The sequence below is a fragment of the Glycine max genome, chromosome 1, assembly GCF_000004515.6.
Source record: "Glycine max cultivar Williams 82 chromosome 1, Glycine_max_v4.0, whole genome shotgun sequence".
NCBI lineage: Eukaryota > Viridiplantae > Streptophyta > Magnoliopsida > Fabales > Fabaceae > Glycine > Glycine max.
In genome coordinates, this window is record NC_016088.4 from 57871755 (window position 1) to 57899268 (window position 27514).

The 27514-nt window shown below is 33.1% G+C and overlaps 4 protein-coding genes across 5 annotated transcripts in view; all 4 read right to left on the reverse strand.

Moving 5' to 3' along the window:
* Nucleotides 1–342: 342 nt before the first annotated feature.
* Nucleotides 343–1884, reverse strand: LOC102663746 (pentatricopeptide repeat-containing protein At2g13600). Its single transcript, XM_006573856.2, has one exon. The coding sequence runs from the start codon at nucleotides 1882–1884 to the stop codon at nucleotides 343–345; it is 1542 nt and encodes a 513-aa protein (XP_006573919.2).
* Nucleotides 1885–5361: 3477 nt separating this feature from the next.
* LOC100527238 (RecF/RecN/SMC N terminal domain-containing protein) lies at nucleotides 5362–10186 on the reverse strand. Its single transcript, NM_001249907.2, has 3 exons — nucleotides 9165–10186; nucleotides 7204–7890; nucleotides 5362–6908 (listed from the first exon to the last, which is right to left on the reverse strand). The coding sequence occupies exons 1-3, from the start codon at nucleotides 10089–10091 to the stop codon at nucleotides 6324–6326; spliced, it is 2199 nt and encodes a 732-aa protein (NP_001236836.2). The 5' UTR covers nucleotides 10092–10186; the 3' UTR covers nucleotides 5362–6323.
* Nucleotides 10187–13162: 2976 nt separating this feature from the next.
* Nucleotides 13163–16942, reverse strand: LOC100780365 (UDP-galactose transporter 2-like). The gene is made up of 5 exons (NM_001255268.2): nucleotides 16485–16942; nucleotides 16047–16231; nucleotides 14567–14767; nucleotides 14067–14228; nucleotides 13163–13954 (listed from the first exon to the last, which is right to left on the reverse strand). Exons 1-5 carry the CDS (start codon nucleotides 16612–16614, stop codon nucleotides 13595–13597), a joined length of 1038 nt encoding a protein of 345 aa, NP_001242197.2. The 5' UTR covers nucleotides 16615–16942; the 3' UTR covers nucleotides 13163–13594.
* Nucleotides 16943–25374: 8432 nt separating this feature from the next.
* The window catches only part of LOC100780905 (chaperone protein dnaJ 10), a 28499-nt gene continuing 26359 nt past the window's right edge, over nucleotides 25375–27514 (reverse strand). For both annotated transcript variants that reach the window (XM_003517562.5, XM_014777598.3), the window contains exons 9-12: nucleotides 26452–26630; nucleotides 26275–26355; nucleotides 26048–26185; nucleotides 25375–25861 (exon numbers count right to left, since the gene is read on the reverse strand). In XM_003517562.5, the coding sequence (XP_003517610.1) occupies nucleotides 25751–25861; nucleotides 26048–26185; nucleotides 26275–26355; nucleotides 26452–26630 (509 nt within the window). In that variant the 3' untranslated portion in view covers nucleotides 25375–25750. The remainder of the gene's footprint in view (nucleotides 25862–26047; nucleotides 26186–26274; nucleotides 26356–26451; nucleotides 26631–27514) is intronic.

Sequence of the window (27514 nt, forward strand, 5' to 3'; positions counted from 1 at the left end):
GAACAAAAATTGGATGAGGAATTTTATTCCCTTCCATTTCTCTCCCCTCCTAAAATTAAAGCAAACGAGAAAGGCTAAAAAAAATCCTCCTCCCTCCTCCCAATAAAACAATAGAAAAAAATCCGTTTTTGTTAACCGAATTGAAGAGATGTAGGTATCAAAAGTTTATAATAACTCACCAGCTTAATCAAATGAGGTAGATCTTCTTGATAAAAAAAATATTTTGATTAAAAATAATTATTATAATTTATAGAGAAAGAGGAGAGAATAAATATAAATATTCTTAAAGAGTTAAAAATATTTTTTCTTTAACGTGAATTGCAGATGTTTGAATAATTTGTGTTAAATCTTTTCGATTTCAATCCAACTGGATCCTGGTAATTTCTGTACATCCCTTGTCTCCATTAGTTCCCTCAGAATCACCACGCCATCCCAATTGCTAAATTCAGCAAACATGTTAGACAATAACAAATAGGTTGACGGGTCTTTTTGGTCTCGTCGTATGGCACGTTCTGCTGCAAGTTTCCCAGTTTCCACATCCCCGTGAAGCTGACAAGCACTGAGCAATGTTTGCCAAACTAGCGCACCCGGCTGAAACGGCATTCTTAGGATTAACTCCTTAGCTTCTTTAATAAGTCCAGCCCTGCCAAGAATATTCACCATACAAGCATAGTGATCTTCTCCAGGGAAGATTCCACAGTCTTTAGTCATAGAGGAAAAGTACTTCCACCCTTCATCAACAAACCCACCTTGACTACATGCATAAAGAACACACACGTAGGTGATGTGATTTGGCACTACACTCGTCTCCCTCATTTCATCAAAAATTTGAAGAGCTTCTCTGGATTGACCATTCTGTGCACATGCCATTATCATTGTTGTCCATGAGATGACAGAACGGCAGCAGTTCATTGATCGAAAAAGACCCCATGCACTATCCATACATCCACATTTTGCATACATATCCAGAAGTGCATTATCTACACAGACATCTATGTCTATGTCCCCTTCAAGTTTGATCCTCAAGCCATGAAACTGTTTCCCTTCCTCTAGTGAAGCCAAACTCGCACAAGCATTTAGAGCAGTTGCCAAGGTAAATTTGTTTGGCTTTACACCCATCTTCTTCATCTGTGCAATGACTGCAAGTGCCTTTCTTGGTTCCCCGCAGTGTAAACATCCGGCAGCCATCTGGGACCAAGAGCACACATCTTTGTTAGTCATCTCATCAAAAGCTCTGAAAGCCTCGTCCAACCTATGATTTTTTATATACATATCAGCCAGTGAGTTCCCCACACAAAGGTCATCCCCATAACCACTTTTGACAAGGTGTGCATGAACTTGAGTTCCCATTTGAAGATGAGACAGAGCAGCCAACCCAGTGAGGGAGGTAGCAAATGTGAAGTTATCAGGTTTCATACCCTCACGGTTCATGCAACACCAAAATTCAGGAATCTGGCCACAAGAAAACTGCAAGTAACCCCCTATCATGGTATTCCATGACACAATGTCCTTGCCTGGACTTGTCTGAAAAACTTGAAAGGCTTCCGCCAATCTGCCATTCCTGACTAGGGCTGTCAAAAAGGCATTGAGTAAGAAGATATTAGACATATGTCCTGACCGCACAACTAATGAATAAATTTGGTAAGCTAGAGTCACATTCTCGGTCTCAGTTAAAGAGCAGGCCTGGAGAGCACTAACAAATGTGAACTCATTTGGTTTTGTAACCCCCTCCTGTTGCATACGGCTGAATAACCAAAGAGCCTCCGAAGCACAGCCATTTTGGACGCAACCGGCCATCACAGCAGACCAGGACACCACATTCCTCTGGGGCATTTCCTCAAACACTTTGAGGCCCGAATGAAGATCTCCAATTTTGACGTACATGTTCAGCAAATGGTTTTGAACAAAAAGAGTCAAAGGAATCGACCCTATGATTAATTTAGCGTGAATTGCTCTTCCGCAGAGCAAGTTTGAGTCTTGCGCATATCCTCTCAACAGATTCGAGTACATTTCTTCTCGTGTGGCCACGCTATGCACATTCTTTGATACAAAACATGTCTGGAAGCCTCTTTTCGCTATTAAGGAAACGGTGGAGCGAAGCATATATTTTGATTTTGATTTCATTTCATTTCACCCAGGAATGGATTGAGGAACACTTGAGTGTCTTTATCAGCGATAATTAGTTCATAGTTTTTAAAAATACCCCAATCTTAATAGCCAAGTGCTTTAAGTGAATCATTTCAAAACAATTTTAATCTAATTTAATGTGTTTGGTAAAACTAAGTGTAAAGATAGTCCAAATATTGATTGGATGATAGTTGAAAACTGTAAATCTGACTTCTTTAATTATATATACTCAATATAATTCTTTGTTAAAAGTAAAATGATAAAAAACTCAGTTAATTGGTGAGGTTGAGATACATCATAGATGCACAGATACTTTAGTTCAATCTCCATTGTTATCATTATATAAAAAAAATGTAAAATTATAAAATAAATATATTTATGATATTTTTAAGGTTAAATTAGTTTATTGTTCATTTAATTTATTTTTTATGTTTAATATCATCTTTTAATTTATTTTTGGATTCAATTTTGTCATTCAAATTTTTAAATTGATTTAATTGATCCTAACGTCTAAATTAAGCTAATACAATTAAGAAATCGTATCTTGTTACTTTTTAAAATAACGTTTAAATTGAGCTAATACGATTAAAAAATCATACTTTGTGATTTTTTAAAATCACTTCACTTAGTGATAAGTTTAAACCAAATGCTCATTTAGATGCTAAGACTAAATTTTGACGATAATATTATTAAAATTAATTTAGACATTGAGATCAAATTGAATTAATTTTAAAAATTAGAGAATTGAATCAAATCAATTTTAAAAATTAAAGGATCAAATTGAATCAAATAAAATAAAGGACTAAATCAAATATAAAAAATAAAATAAAGGAAAATAAACTAATTTAACCTATTTTTATTTGGGGTCAATATTCCCTCCGCATGTAGAATTTATGGGCAGCTTTGGAAGAGATATTATTGAGAAAACTTTTCGTTCAAACTCGTTTTAGGAAAAAGAAAAGACAAAAAAAAAAAAAACAAATATGTATCTGTTTATAGCATTTTAATATGAAATTCAGTTTTTAATATATGTTTGAGGATAGCGTTTAAAAGAGAGATGTTTTTTTTAAAAAAAATTAAGAATGTTATTTAATATTTATAAAAAATAAATATCGTTTTCATAATTTAGATATTATATTTATTTTCTAATATAGTTTGAGCATTCTATTTTTATGAAAAAAATATATAATTTATTAGTTTGAAGCATGAAGGTTATTTAATTTTGGTTAAATTATTTTTTTTCATAATTTTTGGATTCAACTAGGTCTTTTAATTTTTAAAATTAGTTCAATTTAATCTTGTCATCTAAATTTAGACTGATAGTGCTAGGGACATGCTAACCTAATTGTAGTTTGTGGATCGTCACTAAATGTTGATTTCTTAACACTAGAAGTTAAGGATGAAAACAAGCTAGATGAGACCTTGGCAGAGCTTGAGTCTAACCTACATATTATTTTTTAGGCCTTGACCTGTCTTACTTAAAAATTTTATTAGGTCTCAAAGCCTATTTACATACTTATTTTATAGAAGTCTCCCAAATAAACCTATAGGTCTAAGTAGTCACCATGCCTAGACAAATAGAAAAATCTATCAAACTTATTATTCTGGTTATTATTAATAATATATATATATATATATATATATATATATAATGCACTCAACTTTTTTTTAATGAATACATTAGCAACCTACACTATAATATTTGAACAAAAAAATAATTATTTTTTTATTTTTTATTTTTGTAAGTTTAGTTTAGGTATATTATAGTAATTTACTATTCAATTGAAAAAATAATTGCTCCCTCTTCTCTCATCTCATATTTGCATTAATATTTCAAACTCTCCTTTCTCCTCTCTCTTACACAGGCATTTAATTTTTCAAACTCTCCTCTCTCCTCTCTTGCCATTGAACATTTTTTATTGAACAAACAATTGTTTATTTTTTTAATATATGAAATATTTATAAACTATTATTTATATCAAATATTTTTTTATTAACAATATTTATAAATTATTATTTTTTATGAAAATCATTTTGTTATTTTCATACAAGGTGTTGATTTCTGTCAAAGCATATTTTATAATACTTTTATTCAATATTTGTTTTTAAAAAATGAGATTTTCACATCAATTTTGGTGTGAATGTGTGTTCTCTCTTCGTACCAAAAAACACCTGTGATGGACATGTTTTTGTTGTGGTGTGATTGACGAAGGTATGAATTTGAAGGTGAAAGTGAAGTGATTGGTATAGAGGAAAATGAATGGGATTTTTTGTGGGAATTGATTGTGCCTGTAGGGAGATCGATTATGCCCATTATACAACCATAACATAAATTAAATATAGTCATATACAACAATAAATGATTATATAAATTGTTTAACCGATTATTTTTAACATGTAAATAAATGAAGCGTAAAAGTATTTCTTTTATCAATATTTTTTTCCTTTCGTTCAAATCAATCAATCTCAATATTTAATTTCCATTCTATTTTTCTTAAATCAAACAACCAATATTTTCACTTGATTGCCAAACACGACCTATGAGGTATACTCACATTAACAAAATAAGGACACATGTACAAAGACCATAAAAAAGGTAATTTTTGGACTCATGAAAGAGACGGGTCTTTCGATGTCTAATTTCTGGAAAGTCTTTTGATGTTTGGGAAACAACTTCCAGATGTTAGATTTTAGAAAATTTAAATATATCTTCGATCCTTAAAATTTTTTGGATTTTGCATATGGTTTGTAATACAAAAATTATTGACTCTTGGTTCTTAATTTTTTCTTTTTGTATTTTGTCCATGCTATTATATTGACCCTATTAACTTGAAATATCACTATCTAATGGTAAACATATCGGCATTTGTGATAAAATTTTCAGGGACTAAAGGAAAAATTCAAACATATCTTAAGGACCACTTAACAAAGTCAACGTAATGACAAAGATAATTTTTTTTTTCAAGGAACAAAAGATGAGAAAAAAATAATATTAGGAACTACATACAAATTCCAAAAAAAAATTTCAAAGACCAAAAACATTCATTTTAGAAATATAAATTTTTTAGGAAGTATAAATTTTTTGCAAATTTACATAATCTAATTTCTAGCACAATGAAATCAACCCTTGTACAAGAGCATTGTTGGAATAAACTTTGACAAAAATTACGAGGGGTGTCAATAGAAATGGCGATGCAAAAAGTAATCCCATTTAGATAATTTAGCAGATATTCAATTTTAATATGCCCAACCAGGCTTTTACTTCATAGACCCCTTTTTTTCTTTATGTACCTCCAAAAAACTCAAATAGATGAAATTACCCTCTTACATTTGTTACTCACTCCTAACTCCCTCCCTCGTCCTCACCACTAAGAGATCCAGTTGTAACTACTCTGACCCTCCCTCTGCATCGCCATTAACATCACAAACGTCACCAACATCTTCTCTTACAACCAGACCCACCTATGACTCCCCCTCCATCGCCCAACACCATAGCCTCACCATGCACTTTGTCACATTGGTCAGATCTGAAGTGACCGTGCGTAGAGCAAATAAGGGAGAAAAGTTGTCGTTGGACAACTCACGATGGCTGTGGGCCAATGAGGAAGAGAATACCTCTTCAAGAGCGCTCACCATCAAGCCACCTTCAAAATGTCACGCAAAATGGTGTTTGATTCAACATCTTCAGACCTCTTGAAGAGCACTCACCATCGAGCCACCTTCAAAATCTCGTGCAAAATCTAATATTGAGGTCTGAAGATGTTGTTGAACCAAACACCTGCTATTTCGGAATACCAATTCTAGAATATATTTCTGGTTGAAAATAAACACAATCCTCACAGCAGATCAATATCCTCATAAGCATAGTTGCTTATAACACTTTTTGTTGTTCTGAGTCCTTCCATTATATTTTTGGTCAGGGTTCGGGCAGAACCCTTAAGAATTGAAAAAAGAAAACACAAATCTCATACTCAGTATCGACCCAAACCCCTCAAAAACAGAAAAAGTGAAGGAAAAAAAGGAAAATTGAACAAATGACATACTCAGTAGTCGTTAAAATGTAGAGATGCATGAAGAGTACAAACATTGTATCCCAAGGGTTGGCCACTCATGTCGTACTTCAGTACTTCCAGTAACTAAGCTTTCATATCTTTGATTATCAATCACCAATTCCATTAAAATCCTGTTTTCAACAATCAGCCAGTAAATAGACGAAGTGACACAGCTAATTCTTCCAGTTGCTTCTGATCAAGATGCGAAACAAGATCCATTGAAATTAAATGTCTTTGTAGATCAGTGAAGTCTTCTGCCTCAAATTTGTAAGTTGATTTAAGTTTCTCAGCATCACAGTCTGCTGCCTCGGCTTCAGCAAGTAGGAGATTAGCTTCTTCCACATCACCCATTTCTACAGCAGCAGCTTTTTCAGCTCTAGCAGTAGCAGCTGCCAAAAGTAGCTTTTGGTATCTGACCATTGCCAACTCTTTCTCCTTCAATAAAATCATCCCCTCAGTCTCCTGTAATTTATTAAGGGTGTCATTGATTTCTTCTTCAAGCTTCTCAAGATTTAATGTAGCCATATCCATGTTTATTTGGATGCTCTCTTTTTCAACACACAGTGACTTTGCCTCAGTAGCTATTCGTGCAGCCTCCTTGAAATTTCTTGCAGTAGTAGCAACTTTCTTTTCCGCTTCTAATTCTGGGACTCTTTTATCTATGAAAACAATCCTCTGCTTAAAGGATGCTATATCTTGTTGGATGCTTGACTTTCTTGAAGATAGTTCCTAAAAACAGTAACGACATTTGTGAACAACTAACTACCAAAACAATTTTCTTTTGCAGGAAAAGAAACGGCAATAGCCTTGATTGTTTAACTTGTGGATTTGATTACACATGGGACCATTTATAATATTCTCTCAACCTAATATATATTGAAGCAACTTAGCTTGTGTATAACTTCAAATTTAAGGTTATTAGGTAGTGCACAGTGGCCAGGCATACATTGGGAGTCTGTGATTATTCATCACATGTCAACCATATACATAATTCAAAAACACAAAAATCAGTATAAGAATTAACCTGCAAGGAAGCTCTTGCGGCAGAAACCTCCTGTTGAAACAATTTCACATCTCCAGAAAGCTTTTCCTCTTTCTTTGAAAGTGTCAGTTTGTCCTCCCTGGACTTCAATATAGATGACATCAAACTTCTTCTTAGTTTAACAATTTTGCGGTATCCTTCAGCTTCCTCTGTAGAAATCCGAACAAATTCTCTAAGTCTTGCTCCCATTTCTTCTTCCCGGATGAGAAAATTATCAATTTCTTCCTTCTTTAGAACCAAAGTTTCAGTCTCTAATTTAACTTGAGCAAGGACAGATTGCAATTTGTCATACTTGACATCAATGCTTGACTGCATCTCTTTAAATCCAGAGACAACTTTATTTATCTTATTCTCTACCGCTTCTAAATTAGAGTCATTGTCTGCTATCTCCATTTCTTTCTGTTTAACTAAAGCAAGAAGTTGTTCCAATTCACCCATTAACACATCCTTTCTTTTACAAAGAATCTCTTTTTCTCTTTTGTCATTTTGGATTGAATGCTCAATGGTATTATTCAATTCTAAACGAGCTTCATTCATAAATTGTGATTCAATCTCCAACTCCATCTTTTTAACCTCCAAGGCTTCAGATGATGAAAGCCATTGGTCCATTTCTTTTGAATACACTGACGATGCTTTCTTCATGGAAAAATCTGCATTATTTAAAGCATTCTAGAAAAAGGAATATCAACACATCAGAAATTCTAGCCATAACTTGATTGAGGAGCCTAAAGAAATAATCCAACAAGGAAATGCAAAATTGTACAAATAAAAAGCACAATATGGATGAAACTTAACAGGAGGAGCACAATCCTTCATAGAGCAATGAATGAAGACTATCTATTATGTACATAATTGTTTTAACAGGTCATCAGGTAATGATATTACAAGTAGTAAAACTAAAATACATAAAGGAACCATTTATATTTATTTAAGTTTCTGACAGCTTACATTCCAATGATAATTGGACTAGGAAGCAAGTACACATCAAAAAGGAAGCTGTGGACACACATATTCAACATGAAGGCCTCTCGCCAAGGCTGGCAGCATATTGGTTGGAATGTGATTTTTCACTAGTTGTTAAGGCATTCCAAAATCCTGAATTGGTTCCTTGGCAGCTTTGGAATTGCTGGACAAGTTCTATTTATTTTTGTAGGAGTATTCATTTTGTAATTTCTCATATTTATAGAGAGGGGAAATGCTGTGTGGATGGTCTTGCTAATTTTGGCTATCCTCTGTGGGTATTACAAGTTGGGATTCTGTTCCTCCTTGCATTAGGAATGATTTCTTTAGAAATAAAGTAGGATTATCAAATTACAGATTTGGTTGATGTATTTGGCTTGGGTTTTGGTTCGGCCCCCCTTGCCCTTTTTTTTTCCTTCTTTCTTTTTAATAATAAGGTGTGCTGCATATGATTTTTAATGTCTCTGGTGCCAATCTAGTTGGGATCAGGGGCATTAATTTGATGTTTGCATACCAATCTTTTATTAAAAAAAAAAAAAGATACAACATGACACTAAAAAAAAAGAAAAAAATAGCAGTGCTGCAGTGTCTACTCTACATCTTATATCCTGTGTCAGTGTTCATCCGTCTTAGCCATTGGGTGAGACAGTGAGGGTAAAAGAGAGGGAAGGATTGGACTTTTATGTAAAATGGGACTCAAATTAAAATTCATTAATCACATCATTGTCACTTATATTATATGATTGTAAGGGGATTTCAGTGAGTAGTCATTTTTTTTTGTATTACCTGAAAATGAACGTGTAGAATATGTAACATTTCATTTCATTAATGAATTTATGTGAAGTTACAAGGAAATGCAAAAGCTGGAAACTAGACGACCACATTTCACTAACGCTTGGTCAACATGGCGCCTGAACTTATAAACTATGTAATGGAAGAAATATAAAAGTAGTGCAACTGCAGGTATGTTTTACTTGACTAACCGTTGCATAATGGTCGAGTAAGATTGCGCATTGTTCCTCAATAGCTAACTGCGAGTCGAGGGCATGCTGCAATTTTAGATCTAAAGCATCGACAAAGGCATCGGCTTCTCTCAATGAATTGGCGAAAGCTTGTTTCTCCTTCTCGGCAGCAGAAAGGTCGTCGCTAACCTTTTCAGCCCTTTCGAAATCTTCAGCTTCACAGGCTTCTTCCAATTGCTTTTCGAGTTCCATGTGTTTGAGGGAAGCAAGATTAGCGTTCTCAACGGTTTTTCTTCTGTTCCTGATGGAATCCTTTCGGGCAGAAGAAGCAGATTTGACCAGTTGAGTGGCATGGTTAAGCTTGTCATGTATGCTGGACTTAAGTTGCCGAAACTCTGCCGAGGAAGATTCAGTAGATGATTGTTGGTGTTTCCGATTCTGATTCTCTGATTCATTAGATGGTTGAGTAAGAGTGACAGTAACAGGATCATCAGTGGCAGTGGCAGTGGCAGTGGTGATGGAGGGAAGGGTTTCCGTGTCCGTGTCCGTGTCCGTGTCCCGGACACGAACAGCATCAGCATCGCCTACGCTGTCACTATCAGAAATAGGTTGGGGGAGCGGAGAAGGAGTGTGAGGCGGATCGTTGGAAGAAAAGGCGTCTCTACCATATCCTATCCTCAAGCCAGATCGTTTTCTCCTTCTGGCGGGGGCATGACCCTGTCTCGATTGGAGATCGCGCTCGGCCTCAGCTACTTCTAGGTTTTGGAGGGGATCTACCACAAGCGTGAGGTCAGAGAAGAGATTCTCATCAAGGGGTTGTGATTGCGAACAACTTGAGATTGTGAGAGAATCATCACTACCATTGTCTTTCTCTTCGGCAGGGTTAAACAGCACCATCCCTTCAAATAGCGAATCCATATCTTCGCCTTTCTTCCCCTCCAAATCCATCGTCCGATTTCGGAAACCCTCGTAAATTATTTTCCCTTTATAGTTTACATCTTAGCCTTACTCGCATTCTGGGCTTTTTTACCAAGAAGGTATTTTTCATATGGGTAGTTTTTGAATTATTTATAGAAAGAGAATAAGATGTAATAGGTGTTACACTTAAGTAATAAAATTTATTATGACTCTAAATTTATTTTTTTAGCTGAATTCGTAAATAAGTTTATGACTTTCATGTAATTTATTTTACGATTTTGAAGTCGTAATTTTTGTTTGTTTTTTTTTATAATTTTGAAGTAGTAAAAAGTATATTTTTATTTTTTTAAGTATTATGACTTTAAAGTCGTAGTATCCTTTTTTTAATAATTACAACTTTGAAGTTGTAATTATTATTCTTTTTCATGTAATTTTTTTATTTTACTTTGTTTTGTTTTCAATTTTTTTAAAATAAAAAAAATATTTATTTAATTATTAAATAAATAATTTTAATTTTACTTGTTATTAATTTTTCAATCATTTTTGTCCTTACAAAATTTAAAAATTTAGTTTTTAGTCCCTATACAATTTTCATTCTTCAATTTTAGTTCTTCAAAATTTTAAATTTTAATTTTTAGTCCTCAATTAATTTGTTGTATTAATTTAGTCATTTTTAATTTCTCTTCAAAATTTAAATTATCCTCTTCCAAGTTTACTTTGCATTATTAGTAAAAATATTCTAACCAAACTGAATCAATAGATCAATTATATTAAAAAATAATTAACGTTAATATATATACTACTAAAATTTTTAATGTATATTTAATATACGTATAAGTTTACATAATAAATTTTATAATAATAAATTTTAATCTAATAATATTTTTTACATATATAAATAAATTTTAAATATAAGTTTAGAAAATAAGAGGCTTATAGATTCATATTGTAACGTCCCCTAAAAGACTTATGGATTAGAATCCATAAAAAGCTTACCGATTTTGTTCGTATGTTTATTAGCTGGAGTAATCTTAGAAAATTAAAAAAAAAAGTGTTGGATGTAAATAAATCTACACCTGCATGTAGAAAAGGGCCTTCTTTTTTCTGCCACAAAACCATCCCATCCCAACCCAAATGCCAGCACCACCATCAACATCGGGCGCGCCACCCAATCAACGCTGCCAACCTCGCAACCATATCACCTTCATCACCAACCAAACCACCATCAAACACCACCGTCACCAACCAAATCACCAACGCACCATCGGCACGCCGCACGATCATCTCTATCGACACAGACAAATTTGTGTCGTCGCCCACTGCTTCAAGTGCAGCCTTCAACGCTAACACATAACCCAATAAAATGAAGGAGACTTGCGATTAGCGAAGATTTGAACCAAAAATTTCCCTTTGAAGAGGAGAGGAGGTGCCTTGTGTGGTTTCAGCGTGGCGGTGCGAAAGTGGTGACAGCAGCAACAGTGGCGGATTCAAGACCCTAAATCAATGGATTTAAATTATAAAAAATAAAATTAATGAGTTCAATTATATAAATATAAATAAAATAAAATATAAAAATATAAAATTTTATTTATAAATTTAATGAATTTTAAAAAATAAGGGGTGCAAATGCACACGCTCGCCACCGAGCAGCAGCAAGTGCATTTTCTGAGACAGATCTAAAATTTTATTTATATTTTGTTAAATTTGATCACAAACTCTCCTCTTTTTATTGACTTTGTAATGGTTTTGATTCTAATTGTTTATAAGATAGTGATTTTGTTTGATTGTGATTTTGTTTTGTTTTGATGAGGTTCAATTGAATCTTGTTTTATGTTCCTACCCTAGAGAGAAACTGCTAAGGATTGTTAGTGTTGAAAGATATGTTTTTTATGCTTGTTTAGTAGATTAAAGTGTTCTTGAAAGAGCTTTCTTTATTGTTTTTTAATTTTTTGAACTTTTTGAAGTGTTCCGTGTGTTCTTGTAACTGTTGTTGAAAGTTAATGTCTACACGAAGAAGATAAGGGTATTTTGAAACAAAAATTTCATTAGATCACAAATGCAGGACATATGATGTTCTGAAATTAATGAAACTGACAGTAAAGAAATGCCTATGCAATGAAATTTAAAAATTAAGGGTGTCTGGATAGGGATCCAGTGTGAGTATAATAAATCTTAAATTCAGAAGAAATGAGTGTAATTTATTTTTAAAATAATGTTAATTTTTCAATTTTTTTTTCAAAGTAGACTTTCTTTAAGTGAATTACTAGTTAAGTATCTTCAAGATATTTTGGGTGTGTTCAAGTGACTTGGATTAATATTTGAGCCCCCGTAGTGTCACTTCTACATTTGTCATTATTCTCTAATAATAATCTGAACTATATTATGCAGCAATATTGGTGATATAAACGTGGATAAAAAAGAAATTAAATATTTTAATAATGACTAAATTTTACACAACAAGTTAATTAAGGGCAGAAAACTAAAATTTAAACTTTTTGGGAGACTAAAATCAAAAGAATGAAAATTTTAAAGGAACTAAAATTGAAAGGTGTAAAATTTATAAGGACCAGAAATCAAATTTCAAAATTTTATAAGGAATAAATATGGTTGCAAAAGCATTGTGGCAGTACCACAAGAATTTAAAAATAGATAGCGATTATTTGCAACGTTAGAAGGCTTTCTCCATTCGTGTCTTTTCCCCTTCAACAAATGACTCTACTTCTAACAATGATAATGAATATTAGAGTCTTAGATTCATGGATATATATATATATATATATATATATATATATATATATATATATATATATATATATAAACAAAGACCATTTCATATTAATAAATGTAAATAAGGAATAAGTTTTTTTTCTTCTTGCAGAACTAATTCATAAAACAATATTATCTATAAAGACTAATTCGTAAAGTAGTTTCAAGTATCAACTTCAGAGATCAAACATAAACTTTATCCATGTCAATAATGTATGTGTCATGTTTTTCCCCGTCAGCACTGCCAATAATGTTACTAACAAAGTTAACAAAAGAGAATAAAACTTACAATTTTTTTTGTATAGAAACTAAAATTTAAAATTGTGTCAAACAAGTGTCAAATGATGATAAATATATATCATAAGAAGAAAGAGCATAATAAAATATGTTTTCACATTAAAAGATGAAGACAGAATTCAATTCATATAAAAAAAAAAAATTGCAAGAGGGATTTGCTATCGCTTTTCATTAGCGTACACATTATACATCTTAATGGCGCCATCATATTGTTCATCTAGCAATTTCCTGACAGGCCAAATAAATAACCTCAACATAACAACAAAACTAAGAAATAAAACTAATAAAGAAACATTGCTGATGAACGGGAACAACTTCTAAAACTGGATCCGTGCCAGTGTGAGCAAATAGAAACCAAGTTTTACAACTATGTAAACTAGATAAAAGGCACAAACCAAATTATAAAGCAATACACAATATAATTGCCTGCATTCATTTCTCATCAATTTCACCACCAAATCTGAGTCAATCTATCCTTGGGCCTCACCAAGTTCAACATCCTTCAGAGGACTGTTTTCTACTCCAACCTTCAATAATCTAATTTCTTCTTCCGTCATGCTGTTTTTCACGTGAGGTAAGGTCTTTGCATTTGACTGCTTTTCAAGCTCTACAGCCCAACTGTAAATTACCATGCCAACAACTGCGATAATCATTCCCATGATATTCTTGAAAGTTAGCTCTGAATCAAATAGCAGCCATCCCAACGTCAAAACACATACTGTTTTCATGTGGCCTAAAACCTGGAAGGAAACAGCTGAAAAGCGCCCGATGCAAAGGTATTGGCTCACATTGCAAAATACAGCTAGTGAGCATGAAAGAAGAATGCATAACTGCGGATATTAAAAAAAAAATTAAAAGAATAATCCAACAGTATTTGTATAATAAAAGATAATACATACAGAATATAAAAGACTAGTGTCAATAGGGGAAAAAGCAACTTACAATGGCACCAGAAGACATCTTATAGCTGGTTATCAATTTGCCACTGAGGTAGTAATCGACAAATGGACCAAGAATAAGAAGAAAAAGCGCTTGAATGGGAGCAGTTTTACTCAGCAATTCAAAAGATCCAATTGAATATTTCTTTTGAAGAGAACCTATTGACTGTTACAAGTTGAAAATAAAAATCAGTTATAAAAAAGAATAAATCCCACAAACATCACAAAATAATAGCATATACCACAATTGACTTTAGTAGTAGAAAGTACGTTATCTCCTTCTCATCATTTAACTATAAAACCAATCTGATATAATACTAAATACTTGACCTTAGAAGGGAAAAATGATGCTTAGTCAAATCTAATGAAGTTCTGTCTAGAACTCACCTAAATTACACCAATTCATAATATATAAAATGACAGGTGAAAAGGAAACCACAACAGAAATAGCAATCAATTTTATATCACCAGCAAATTGGAGAAGAAACATTAAATAATACTTACAATTTGCTGTAAAGATGTTGACAAAACTGCTATACAGGCACACATGAAACCTTTGAGGTTAACTTTTACATCAGTTACAGTGCAAACACCGACACCAATAACCACAACCACCACTGACATTTTCACTTCCCTTGAGTAGTGCTTGTTGTGAAGTATCCATTCCATCACACAAACCACTGGAATCATGCTCAGTTTTGATATCTGTGACCATACATAACGAGAAAATTAACAACTGAAAAGCAGCAGTGAAAATTCAGTTATGAAAATGAGAAGGTGGCTATCATTTATGATACATTAAAAGCGAGTCATGGGAATATGGAAAGATGAGTCTGACAACAATGTGGCACAGGCAGCACCTCCTAATATACAAGAATTGAGATATAATTATAGTAACTCTGCTAGCTTCTCTAAAATGGAAAGTTGAGCACAATCTAAGGTAATTTTTGGCCCAACTTTTTTTTCTAGTTTTCTTCTTAAAAAGAGAAGTAGGACCATACACATTTAGAGAAAAGTTCTTAAAAAGTTAAGGAGCTTATTTAATTTTTTTTAAAAGAACAGGGGGGAAGTAGATTTTCAAAAAAAAAACTAACTGAAATAGCTTACAAAAATGAGTTGCACACCTTAGCCTCCCTTTCCCTCTCATCCTAAACTAATCGATGTGGGTCAAAGAAACCAATCACAAGGATTGCAATCTTTGCAAAAACCCATATAATTAAGCAACCTGACACCATACAGTATCAAATGCCGTATATAACAGCTTTATATCATAGGTTGTGTATTACATGCTGGCAGCCCAGTGTGAAGGTCCTTAAGGAGAAAGCCTCATTCGTTCACTCCTCTTCTGAGCATTATCTTTATTCTTGATGTTAACTTAGGCATTGGAGTGGGACCTGGGAGTTAATTGCGCATCTCTTCCTTGCAGATGCCAAGAATACCTAAACACAACAGGTCTACATCTAAACGAGCACTTAAAGACTTAGATTTAATTTTTAGTCTACCATAACTTCTGTCTTACAAAACTTGCATTATTGTTCCTGACACTTAACAATAAGTACTAATATCTCTACGGTTGACATTACTACTCACAGCTGCAGTTAGTTAAATGGAAAACCAACGAGCATCAGGTAAACTAAAGGTGAAATTCCTCATTATACCTTTTCAATTAACCCAAAGTTTCTAGTTGTATTTAGTGTTCCATGGTTCTTATCTAAAGCTCCTTAATTTCACAACACAATTAACTTATAAACTGTACATATACGTACTAATTCAGCATTGTGAGCATCTGAACGAACCGTAGATTATTACAACTTGTAGAATGAAACAGTCCAAATAATTGCCCTGGTGCGTCTGAGTTGTAATTAACATTGAAGCAAGGGGATTTTAAAAAGACTATTGGATGAAATTCTAAACAAGAAAAGAAAATTAAAGTTAAACAGTCCAAGCGATGAACATGATATGTGATATAAAAGTAAAACCATACTTGGTAGAATCCAACGGAGTTGAGCATGAGGCTAAAGTTCATCCCCGTGATAGACATATTGGCAACCAGTGAGAACCAAATAAGCTCCCACATAGGAACATGCTTTGACGCTGAGTAACCGGTAGCATTTGACACCAGACCAACGAGAGCAGTTACGGCAAAGTGGAACCCAGTTAAGGAACTGGCTGGAAAAAATTAAGAAAAGAAAAGTTGAGAGAGGGCAGGATAATCTAATATTAAAAGTTTGCACATAAATTGTCATGTCCGAGACAGAAATCTTCTTCCTTATTAATAAAATAAACAACGGTTATGGATATTTGGATCGTGACCGACAATACAGAACCATAAAAATGCAAGAGAATGTCGAAGAAATTAGAGATCTATTACTCTCAGTCTCAGATCCAAACATAACATAGAGTTGAGAAGAGAGAGGCTGACCAAAGCTGAAAGCATAGCCATTGTTGGACATAAGCTGTTTGTTGGCCATAATAATTCCGACGGAGCTGACAACGTTCATGGCCCATGCTCCCACATCAGATATTGCCGACGATTTCTTTTCGCTTTCCATCTTCGTAGTGGTGAGTGGTGAAATGGTAACCGCTTTACGGACACTAGATCTACACAGGCTAGCCCGAAGCCGCAGATCTGTAAATGTACAGTGGCACAAGTTCGTTTTTCCGAATTTAACTTTAAATTCAATCTCAATCTGAGTGATTATGCGCAACTGGGATGAACTAAAATTTTATCAGAAGAGAAAAAATGGAAAGCCGGGGAGGACCGTTTGGCGCTTCCACTCTGGTGATTGCACCTCTGCCTCTCTCCTCCCACAACACTTCCTTCTTGCTTCTTGCCTCCTCCTTCACATGCTTCTCTCCTAATACATTCTAACTAAGTTTGAAAATTAAGTAAATATTTTCCTTTTTAAACTCCAATTTTCATTTTTTTAAAACATGTAAGCACATGCATGGGAATCACTCTCAAATCATGTCATTTTAATTATTTTTTTTCAATATTTAGATAATTTTTTATGTACCAAAAAATTTAAAATTTTGAAATTAATACCTGGTTCTAGTTTTATTTTTTTTGTGATCTTTTAATTTTCAAATTTTTATACTAAATTTTAGGTTCAAACTATAGAAAAACATTTATTACTTTCTTAAAGAACTTGTTTGGTGGTAACTATATTTTGATGGAGAGAAAATAAGGTGTTGTTTAGTTCAAGTGATTTTGGTTTTCATATTTTTAAAGAAAACAAAAAATAAGAGAAAACATAATTTGTTTAAATTACATTTTTAGTCATTTTTAAAAAAGTAAAAGCCTCATAACATTTATTTTTTTCTGTATGTTTTCTAAATCTTAAAAATTTAAAAATAAAAATTATTTTTAGAAAATAAAAATTCCTATTATATTTTAAAATTTTTATTTTGATTTTCTATATTTTTAAAATTTTCATTTTAGTCCTATTAAAAATTTAATGCTCCATCAATACTTTAAATTTTAAAATAATTAATTTATAATAGCCACACCTAAAAATGTTTTGGGAGATGTGAAAAATACCACAAGTAGCATGAAAACTCTCACCCTACCCCTAAAGCCTCTCTTCCAACCATCACCACCATTGTTCCACCTCCTGCAACCTTTTGCTCTAGTCTTCATTTTCTGGCATTGCTATGATTTTTTAGAAGTACAAAATGGGATCTAAGAATTCTAAATCTGTTTCCAAATCAAAGAAGTGAAAAATGAGATATGAGATCTAAAATCTCTTGAAACTATTTCTAGATCCAACACTCTTTGATCATCGTTGTCCACCATATTTTGAGGCATTTCTCTAAAGGCCACAAATTTGTTGGGTATTTTCAGAGGTGATGTCGACATGGTTACTATTTGTTGGTAGTTACGGATTTGTTGGGTGTGGTGACCATGACTGTAGATAGGAGGTGACAGAGGTGATAAAAAAAAAAAGAAAACAAAAAATATATATGTAATGTCTAGTCAAGGTTTTTTTTAGTGAGGTGTGACTGTCAGTGGAAGGCTAACACTAATTTTTTTAGTAGTTCTTCTATCTTGTTAGTTTTTTTATCTGTTATTGATTTTGGCGTAGCGTACTTGGGTTCTCAAGGAATGTACCCTAAACCCTAAACCTTTGAGGTGGGTTGATGTTTAATGTTATTATATTTTTATTTATCTCTCTTATGTCAAAATACTTTATAGATCTTCCATTTTGAAAAACTACCCGATTATGGAATAACGAAGGATTTTAAATTCTTTTGTCGCTTGGATCTATAAGGAATGGAGAAACGGGTTTGTTTTAGTGGTTTGTATATATTTCTTTATTAAAATAAAATAAATATAACGACAATTTTTAGTTGTTTTTATTTTAAATTAATTATTTTAAAATTCAAAATATTAATGAAATACTAACATTTTTAACGAAAAAATGAAAGAAAAGATCAAGTTAAATTTTTTAAATTTAATGGATCATAATTAAAAAAATAACTAAAATTTAATAAACCAAAAGTAATATTTAACCTAACTATACAAATAGTCATAAGTGATAATTAATGATACTTAACTACTAGCAATATAGTCAATGGTAATAATAGTTGTAAGATAACAATCACAACACTTGTGGAAATTGTGGTTAACTTTTTTTATTTTTTTACTGGTAAATTGTGGTTATCTAACAATGATCATAATGACAATAAACTTTGTTCTAGTTTTGATTTTTTTTGTGATTTTTAATTTTCAATTTTAATACTAAATTTTAAGTCCAAACAGTAGAAAATCATTCGTCACTTACTTAAAGGACTTGTTTGATTGTGACTATAATTGAGAGAGGATAAAGATGACAAAGATGGTTATAAAAGTGGTGATTAATGATAATTAATAGTAGTAATATAGTTGCAAGATAACAACAACGACATTTGTGGGAGTTGTGATTAATTAGGAATAATGACAATGACAAGTCATATGTGATCGAACATGATTTATTTTAAAATTTATATTTGAAATAAAACTTAAAAGCTTACAATCACTCCAAACATCTATTTTTTTTTTGTTTTTAATATAATTTATAAACTTTTTAAACATGTTGTTTTAAAAAATACAAACAAAAAATGAGTAATTCAAACAAATTCTTTAAAAAATACAAACAAAGTGATTAAAAATATTTTTTTAACAATTTAAAATTAAATTATAAAAAAAAACTAATTCAAGCAAGTAATTCCTTATACATATATAAACAACTCACATTTATTTTTATTTGAATATTCGTGTGTGCATGCACGCCCTAACATACTTATAAAATATTTTAAGAATAAATCCTAAATTACTTTAGTATCTTGAAAGAAATTATAACAAAAGCTTAATTATTAATTTGATTCTCAAATTATTTTAAAAATTTTATTTGATCCTTAAATTTTTAAAAGGTTCAATTTAGTCTTCAAATTCTTTAAAAAAACATCAATTTAGTACTCTCCATCCAAATTTTACTTATGCTATCAGAATTATGGATTCCCACGATTTTCTTTTACTAGTAGTGATTGTTTTTAGCTATTACTATATTTTTTTTTTCAAAAAAGCTTCAGACATGGTTCCCTAAGCACTATCGCAACCAACATCTCCATCTTTCTTTAGATCTTGTTCACCATCACTGCACCGCCAACATCACCATACCCACCTAGATTAGGCCCGTCATCGACCATCAAACCTCAACCACGCACCGTCTCTGCCTCCACCCCATCGGAGTCGCGCGCAGCTTGTCGCAAATTTTTTTTCCCCACATATACAAAAAAATTACCAAAACATACAACTTCCCCCATTATTTATACCAATATACATGTTTACTATTCAAAATGTAAATTCGGATTAGGGGACTTGAATTTACACTGTGATGTTTAAAAATAAATGAGTTTCAACATTGAGAATTCTAGACCCCCAAACCTAAATTCTCAACGTGCTTTTTCCTTTTTTAAAAAAAATTATTTTTTTAAAATTTTTTTAGAAATATATATAAATAAAGAAAATTAATAAATTAGAAAAGATTATAATATAATTTTTTAGTTATGATGTAGGCATTTTTTAGCTAAATTTATGTGTCGTTGACAGTTTTATTTTGTTATGTACATTAATTAAAAAATGAGAAAATTAGTTAATAGTATTAAAACAAATTAAAAACAAAAAATATAGGAGGTGACTGTGGTGATAAAAAAAGAAAACAAAAAAATATATGTAATGTCTAATCAGGGTTTCTTTTTAGTAAGGTGTGGCTGTCAATGGAAGGCTAGCACTAATTTTTTTTAGTGGTTCTTCTATCTTGTTAGTTCTTTATCTATGTTGTTGATTTTGGTGTAATGTAGTTGGGTTCTCAAGGAACCTATCATAAATCCTAAATTCTAAACTTTCAAGATGGGTTGATGTTTAATGTTATTATGTTTTTATTTATCTCTCTTATGTCAAATTACTTTAGATAGATCTTCCATGCTAAAAAGCTACCAGATTATGGAATAACGAAGGATTTTAAATTCTTTTGTCGCTTGGATCCATAAGGAATGAAAAAATGGGATTTGTTTTAGTGGTTTGTATATATTTCTCTATTAAAATAAAATAAAGATAACGACACTTTTTAGTTGTTTTTATTTTAAATTAATTATTTCAAAATTTAATATATTAACGAAATACTAACATTTTTAAGGAAAAATGAAAGAAAAGATCAACTAGCATTTTTAGTTGTTATTATGTTTTTATTTATCTCTCTTATGTCAAATTACTTTAGATAGATCTTCCATTCTAAAAGCTACCAGATTATGGAATAACTAAGGATTTTAAATTCTTTTGTCACTCGGATCCATAAGGAATGAAAAAACGGGGTTTGTTTTAGTGGTTTATATATATTTCTTTATTAAAATAAAATAAAGATAACGACAATTTTTAGTTGTTTTTATTTTAAATTAATCATTTCAAAATTTAAAATATTAACAAAATACTAACATTTTTAACAAAAAAGAAAAGAAAAGATCAAGTTAAATTTTTAAAATTGAATGGATCATAATTTAAAAAAATACTAAAATTTAATAAACCAAAATTAATATTTAGCCTAACTATACTAATAGTCATAAGTGATTATTAATGATACTTAACTACTAGCAATATAGTCAATGGTAATAATAGTTGTAAGATAACAATCACAACACTTGTGGAAATTGTGGTTATCTAACAATGATCATAATGACAATAAAATTTGTTCTGGTTTTGATTTTTTGTGATTTTTATCTTTCAATTTTAATACTAAATTTTAAGACTTTGATATGTAAATTCTTTACAGACTTTGAACACACCTTGAGATCCCTCACCCTTGTGTCCAAGATTCTCACAATCCAGTCTCTTGATTACAACTGAGTTTATGAGATGAATATAAAGATTTCTCTCCTCTAGAATAAATGATACAAATTGATGTTCCTAGAATAATTCTTAATAGATTTGCAAGTGTTTGGCCAAGAGTTATTTAGAGAGGATTTGACAGTTAAGTTCTCTTTAAAACTCTCTATTTCGCTTTTCGAAGTCAAACACTCATATATATAGGCCCATTGTGCCTTTTTAAAATGGTTTGAAGAGGTGTTTCTTTTCAAAAAGCTTTTCTGAAATTTTCTCACTGGTAATCGATTACAGGTTTCTGGTAATCGATTACACAGTTATATTTTTGAAGGGTCATGACTTTTCAAAGTGTTTTCTGAAGTGTCTTTACTGGTAATCGATTACAAACGTCTGATGATCGATTACAAGATTCAAAATTCAAATTTCAAAACCCTTTTAAAAAGCTTATTTCCAAATTTTTCTCTAGTAATCGATTACATTGCCTGGTAATCAATTACCAGTGCCTTTGATATCTTGGAAACAATTTGTTTTGAGGCAAAAACCAATCAACCAGTGAGATTGTTTGAGGCATTATCTTTTTCTTGATCTTGTTTGCTTGACCTTGAATTAATCTTGAAGCAATGATTAACCTTTAAATGTTTGTTGAAGCAACCTTGTTTGATTCTACTTTGACATCATCAAAACTCTATATTCATACATTCACAATTCATTCCTCACAAGGCTAGTGTTTTTCTCAGCGCACAAGTAAATTCAACAATTGAACTAATGTTTCCAACTTTGTACCTCTTCTCAATTAAGGTAATCATACATACATATTGTGGATCACTAATGACTTTTTAGGCTTGTAACGTGGCCGGGCTAGCAAGGAACTCATGGTTTTTCTTTGGATTCAAAGTTAGATTCTAAAAGAGCACCTACCTCATATTTTTCTGATAACCCATGGCTTTATAATTCACAACCCCAACTTTCATGTCTTCCATTCTTAAGAGCACACAAAATTTCTTTGGTACATAATTGCTATCAGCTTTTTATTTGAAGCATAATTTTTTTTTAAGCAATATCTAGCTTAAACTGGTATTGTAGCAACTTATTTACATTTAAGTGTGTGCTGTTATTGATGTTCTTGAAAAAAAAAATTAACCCAAAAACCAACAATCCTTCTCCCCCAAATTAGGGGTAAATTTATCTTGACCCGTGCTCTCGTACAACCTAAGATAAGGTGATCACTAATTTCATTCGGCTCAGGTTTCAAAAACAATTTATTGCATTAGGCTCAACATGGTGCAAGGGATTCATTCTAGTAACAGGTTGGCTATTTGGCTCAGTGGCTAAGAAATAAGAAACAAGGCCTTGATCATTTCCTCCATATGTATGTACTCAACAGTCTAAAAATCATGCAAAATCAGGAAATTAAGAACAATCGTTCTCTCACAGTTATAAGTTCGCACATCTTACCGAACATTTATGAAATGCTCGACTCACCATACCATGATTTTTGTTTAGACGTGCAAACCTCTTCACTCTTCCGATTCATACTTCATCACTCACAATAACTCTTGCTCACACAAGAATCATAATTTTCTCAATTAGTACATAATATATCATGCATCAATTTATCCAAAACAAGTCACAACCAATTACTAATTTCCTACGTCTCTATCATGCAATTTTTTATTCAATGACTGAAATTAAACTACTGGAATAAAACTGCTGAAATTAAAATAAAGAAAAAACAAAGAAAAAGAAAAATGAAAGAAAAGAAAAATAAATCCTGGTCAAAATTGGCCTCAATCCTTTGTGGGCCCTGGATCCTAAGCTCTATGAGCATCACTGATGTCCGCAACATAATCATCATCAACTTCACCAAAGTCTACGACATCATCATCTGCAACGCCAAAGGTGTCACCCCCTTCTAACAGAAGAAGGTTGGACTTTTGGCCAAGCGACCTAGGCTAGGAATATCTAGTGTCACCACCGGCTACTGGAGAGAGAGATGGTGGAGGCTCTGCATCAGTAGGTACTGACCATGATAGAGGCTATGCAGGATAAGGAGGAGCTGCTCTGGCTGAGAAAAAGGCAGAGAAGTTTGGCCGGTAGGTGGAGGAGAGACATTTGGAGGAGGGACCAATGGGGGAGGAGTTGGTGGAATTTTTAGAGTGGCTCGGGCCCTGACATGTTTTGGCCCCAGGAAGACACTAGAAGAGTTTGTAGGATTCACAACTGGCTTAACTTCATCTTCTTCTAGAAATACAAAATTCAGGTGCCCCCCAACAAGGTTAGCTTTTTGCTTAATTTCCTTCACCTTAAAACAGGTCTTGCTATCATTGGGATGCTCAATCGTCTCAAACAAGTTGAAGGTGGCTTTTTGGTCCTCCACCCTTATCTCCAAGTTGTCATTCCTCATGTCCACTACACACTTTGCAGTCAACATGAATGGCCGATCCAGAATCAAGGGGATCTCAGTATATTCTTCAATGTCCATGATTACAAAGTCCACCAAAAAAGTGAGTTGGTGAACTTTGACCAAGACGTCTTCAACAACCTCAAAAAGTTTTATGATGGACCGATCTGCTAGCTGAAGTGTCATCCTTGTAGGAGCTATCTTCAGATTTCTGATTCTTTGGCACATGGACAAGAGCATCAAGTTAATGCTTGCTCCTAAGTCAAGGAGAGCCTTCCCTACGGACACATTCCCAATGGAGCATGGGATAGTCACATTACTTGGATCTTTGAGCTTATGTGGTAGCTTCCTTTGGATACTGCACTGCAATTTCCCTTTACTAATATGCTCCCATTGTTGATATATTTTCCTTTCTTTGTGAGGAAATCCTTTAGGAATTTGGTATATAAAGGCATATGCTGTAAAGCCTCTCTAAAGGGAATGGTGATCTCTAGTTTATTGAAGATGTCAAGAAAACAAGCAAAGTATCACTCCTTGTCTTTCTTGGATGACACCAAGAGATATGGAACTTTCTTCACTGGGACTAAGGGAATCTTCTTTCTAGCCTCCCGAGCTAACTAGTAAATAAAAAAAACCTCGCAGTTGGGGAGATAGGGGTACTCACGTCTACAACGAAAGGCGAGACCACCAAAAAGATGATTTGATGCAATGAACCACAGATTAAGCAACCACATAACGGTGAAGATGAACGAAGGGGAGAAACTCGTGGCGCAGCAGGGAGGAAGATCAACAGTGACAGTCACAATGGTGTGTGACAAGGAACAAGTGTATTTGAGTTTTAACCGAAGAACAATTTGAGAATTTTGCTTCAATTGCTGGGTGTAGAAGAAATTGAGCTTGCACCCCCTTTTATTACCCTTGGCCCATTGCTATTTGGGGTCTTGGTAAATACTCCTCCATGTTTGCTAAGTTAACCCCCTTCTTCTCATTAAATTTGTCATTATCAAGTATACCCTTTTAACCCTGTCTCTACATCCCCTGATTGTGTTTCTCCTTCAAATCCTCTTTTACACACTATTTCCTTATGTTCTTCCCTTCCAGTTCCGGAATGCACAAAGCCACAAACTTTGTTGCCATGGTAGCAATACCTTAGTCAACGGTAACATAGGAAGCCACAAAATTGGTATTGTAGTCAAAGGGAAAAAAGAAGAAGCTAAGTTATAATTTAAATTCCTCTTTAATTATTGATTTATAATTTTAATCCCTTATTTTTCCCCGTCATTTTAGTGTCTACATTTTAGAAAATTACAATTTCAATTCTCAATTGAATTATTAATTTTACCTTCCCTAACTAATATTCCTCCTGTTGGAGATGTTACAGAAAACCTAGATTTATCTTAGCTAGGATTTTGAGATTCAGTGACTACAATTTCAAAAAAATTTAGGCAAGTTTAATATTCAAGATCTAAATTCTAATACAGTTAATATTTGATCTAAACCAATAACATAACTTGCGGACTCATGCATTGGAGGGGTACGTGACCGAGCATGGAATAAAGTATCAACCCAAATATATATCATGTTATCTGTTAAATTGAGTTATTATACAGGAATCCCTACTAAAATGGACATCGCACTACCTCTTACGAAAAAAGAGTAACCTTAGTGCAAGCACCCCAACAAAATACACAATTCAAAATACATGGCAGCCAATCACGACCAGCTGGCAGTGATAGCACTACCTTAAATTATCATTCCCTCATCTATGCGTAGAATTATTAGACAAGCAAAACAACACTGCACAATGCGGTCCCCGCCGACAAGATGCGATCTCCAGCACATACAGGCACATTCCACACGAGCGATACATACAATACACCCCCTCAAAAACCAACAAACAATCAAATAAACTACAAACCGGATATCAAACTCAATCCTTGCTGGTTGAAGTAGGTCTCTGGGCACCCGGGGGGGCGGTTGGCCTAGGGAAATTATAATCAAATTGCATGCCAGCAAAGCGCGGGGCCTCCACATAGGGGCTCTACATCCATTTGTATCAAAACAAATATAAAATGTCACTATAAATATTTACATTAATGTAAATGAAATAGAAAAAAAAATAGCCTGAATTGTATAAGAATTTAAATAAACTGACCTGAATCTAGTCAAATGAAAAGAAAGAATTAAAGGATCAGTGGGAAAAATTGCACCTGGGATGTAAGTATACCTGAGACGAAAAATCAGGACTTGAAGATTTGGGTGATGTACTAGGAGAAGTATCATTGCCAGTTTCACTTCCATTCAACTTGTGTACTGCCTTATTTGGTACACTTTCATTCTCGTTTCCATTGGCTGATTTAACCCTCTAAATTGGAATCGTGAATTCAAAATCATTTCATAATCAGTATACAATATTGCTAAAAATTCTATGAAGCGTAGGGAAAGAAATACCACCTGGAAGATTTTACCAAGAGTTTTTAACCCTTTAGCTCGAGCGCGGAGTTCTTCTTTCTTGGCACCGTTGTCTTGAAGAACCTAAAGTGAAGCACACACAACCTAAATTAAATATAGCTAGCCCTTAATTTACTTTATGCTATATAATTAAAGTGACGTTGGCACAGAAATAATAACCATTTGACAAACGCGGGAAAGAGTGGCTTCAATGTCTGCCACATTAAGCTTCCACAATGAGTCAATCATTAATTTCTTGTGATTTTGCATGTATTCTTCAAGCTCTTCTTCAGTATAGTCCCCTTCTGAACTGAGTTGCTTTTTCATATCCTCCTGCAATTGGATTAAAGCAATTGCCCCTAGAACCACCACAAAGGTAAAAGAAACTCTAGTTAAAAGTTGAAGAATCTGAAGATCATCTACCAGGATTAGAAGAAAGAGTTATGAATGAGATTAATAATTCCTAACATGGATACAAAATCAGAGGCTATCTGATCATTGATGTTCTGCAAGTGAAAATTCCAAGAGGTATGGAGCCCTGAGTAACAAAATTACAAGGTTGACAAACAAGGACACCAAGCAAGGTACAGAGATGATAAAGTCAGAATAAAAGATCTAGGGTTAGCATTCTCAAATCAGTTATCTTCCCAGAAACAAAAAGGTAAATCATTTCCCACTTTGCTAAGAAGGAAAAGAGAAATATGCCAGAGTGGATGCAGATCGATAGTTTAGAGTTTAGACATCATTTCAAAGCCTAATACTTCCTAGTTCCTAGGCTTGCAAGACACCATATGATCTTTCTCAAAAGTCTCAATTTTTTATCATAAAATGTCCCTCATAATCTTTTAATCCTACTACTAGAGAGTTTTCTTTTTTGGAAAGAGACAAATATTACCAGACCACCGAAAAGGTTTGCTGCTTAAAATTCAATTGAGACATACTTTCTCTTTCCAGAAACTAATTTCCTTTAACCAACAAAAGGAAAACATATTTTTGGGAAAAACCTAAGCCCCACATTGGCTAGAGATAGTGCTAAGATAGAGTATATAAGTGAGGGACAACCGTCATGCTATAAGTTAGGCTTAAACTCACATTCTGATAGGACTGGGAGTGTGGGCTTAGACTTAGAGGGAAGACCCAAGATTTGGAGAGTATATGTTAGAAGGAACCAGGGTGTGAAAAGTGGAGGTGAGGTGGCAAGTGGCGTAACTGTTTTGCCAAGTGCGTGAGAAAGGTATGGGGA

Bases quoted from the DNA above. Each gene is read 5' to 3' on its own strand.
- LOC102663746 (XM_006573856.2), bottom strand. From the start codon at position 1,884: ATGTACGTCAAAATTGGAGATCTTCATTCGGGCCTCAAAGTGTTTGAG.
- LOC100527238 (NM_001249907.2), bottom strand. From the start codon at position 10,091: ATGGATTTGGAGGGGAAGAAAGGCGAAGATATGGATTCGCTATTTGAA. The intron at 7,891-9,164 runs GTTAGTCAAGTA...TCCTTTTTCTAG, and splicing joins TACTCGACCATTATGCAACG to AATGCTTTAAATAATGCAGA. The intron at 6,909-7,203 runs GTTAATTCTTAT...TACTGTTTTTAG, and splicing joins CCGCAAGAGCTTCCTTGCAG to GAACTATCTTCAAGAAAGTC.
- LOC100780365 (NM_001255268.2), bottom strand. From the start codon at position 16,614: ATGGAAAGCGAAAAGAAATCGTCGGCAATATCTGATGTGGGAGCATGG. The intron at 16,232-16,484 runs GTCAGCCTCTCT...AATTTTTTCCAG, and splicing joins TGGCTATGCTTTCAGCTTTG to CCAGTTCCTTAACTGGGTTC. The intron at 14,229-14,566 runs GTAAGTATTATT...AACTTGTAACAG, and splicing joins CAACATCTTTACAGCAAATT to TCAATAGGTTCTCTTCAAAA.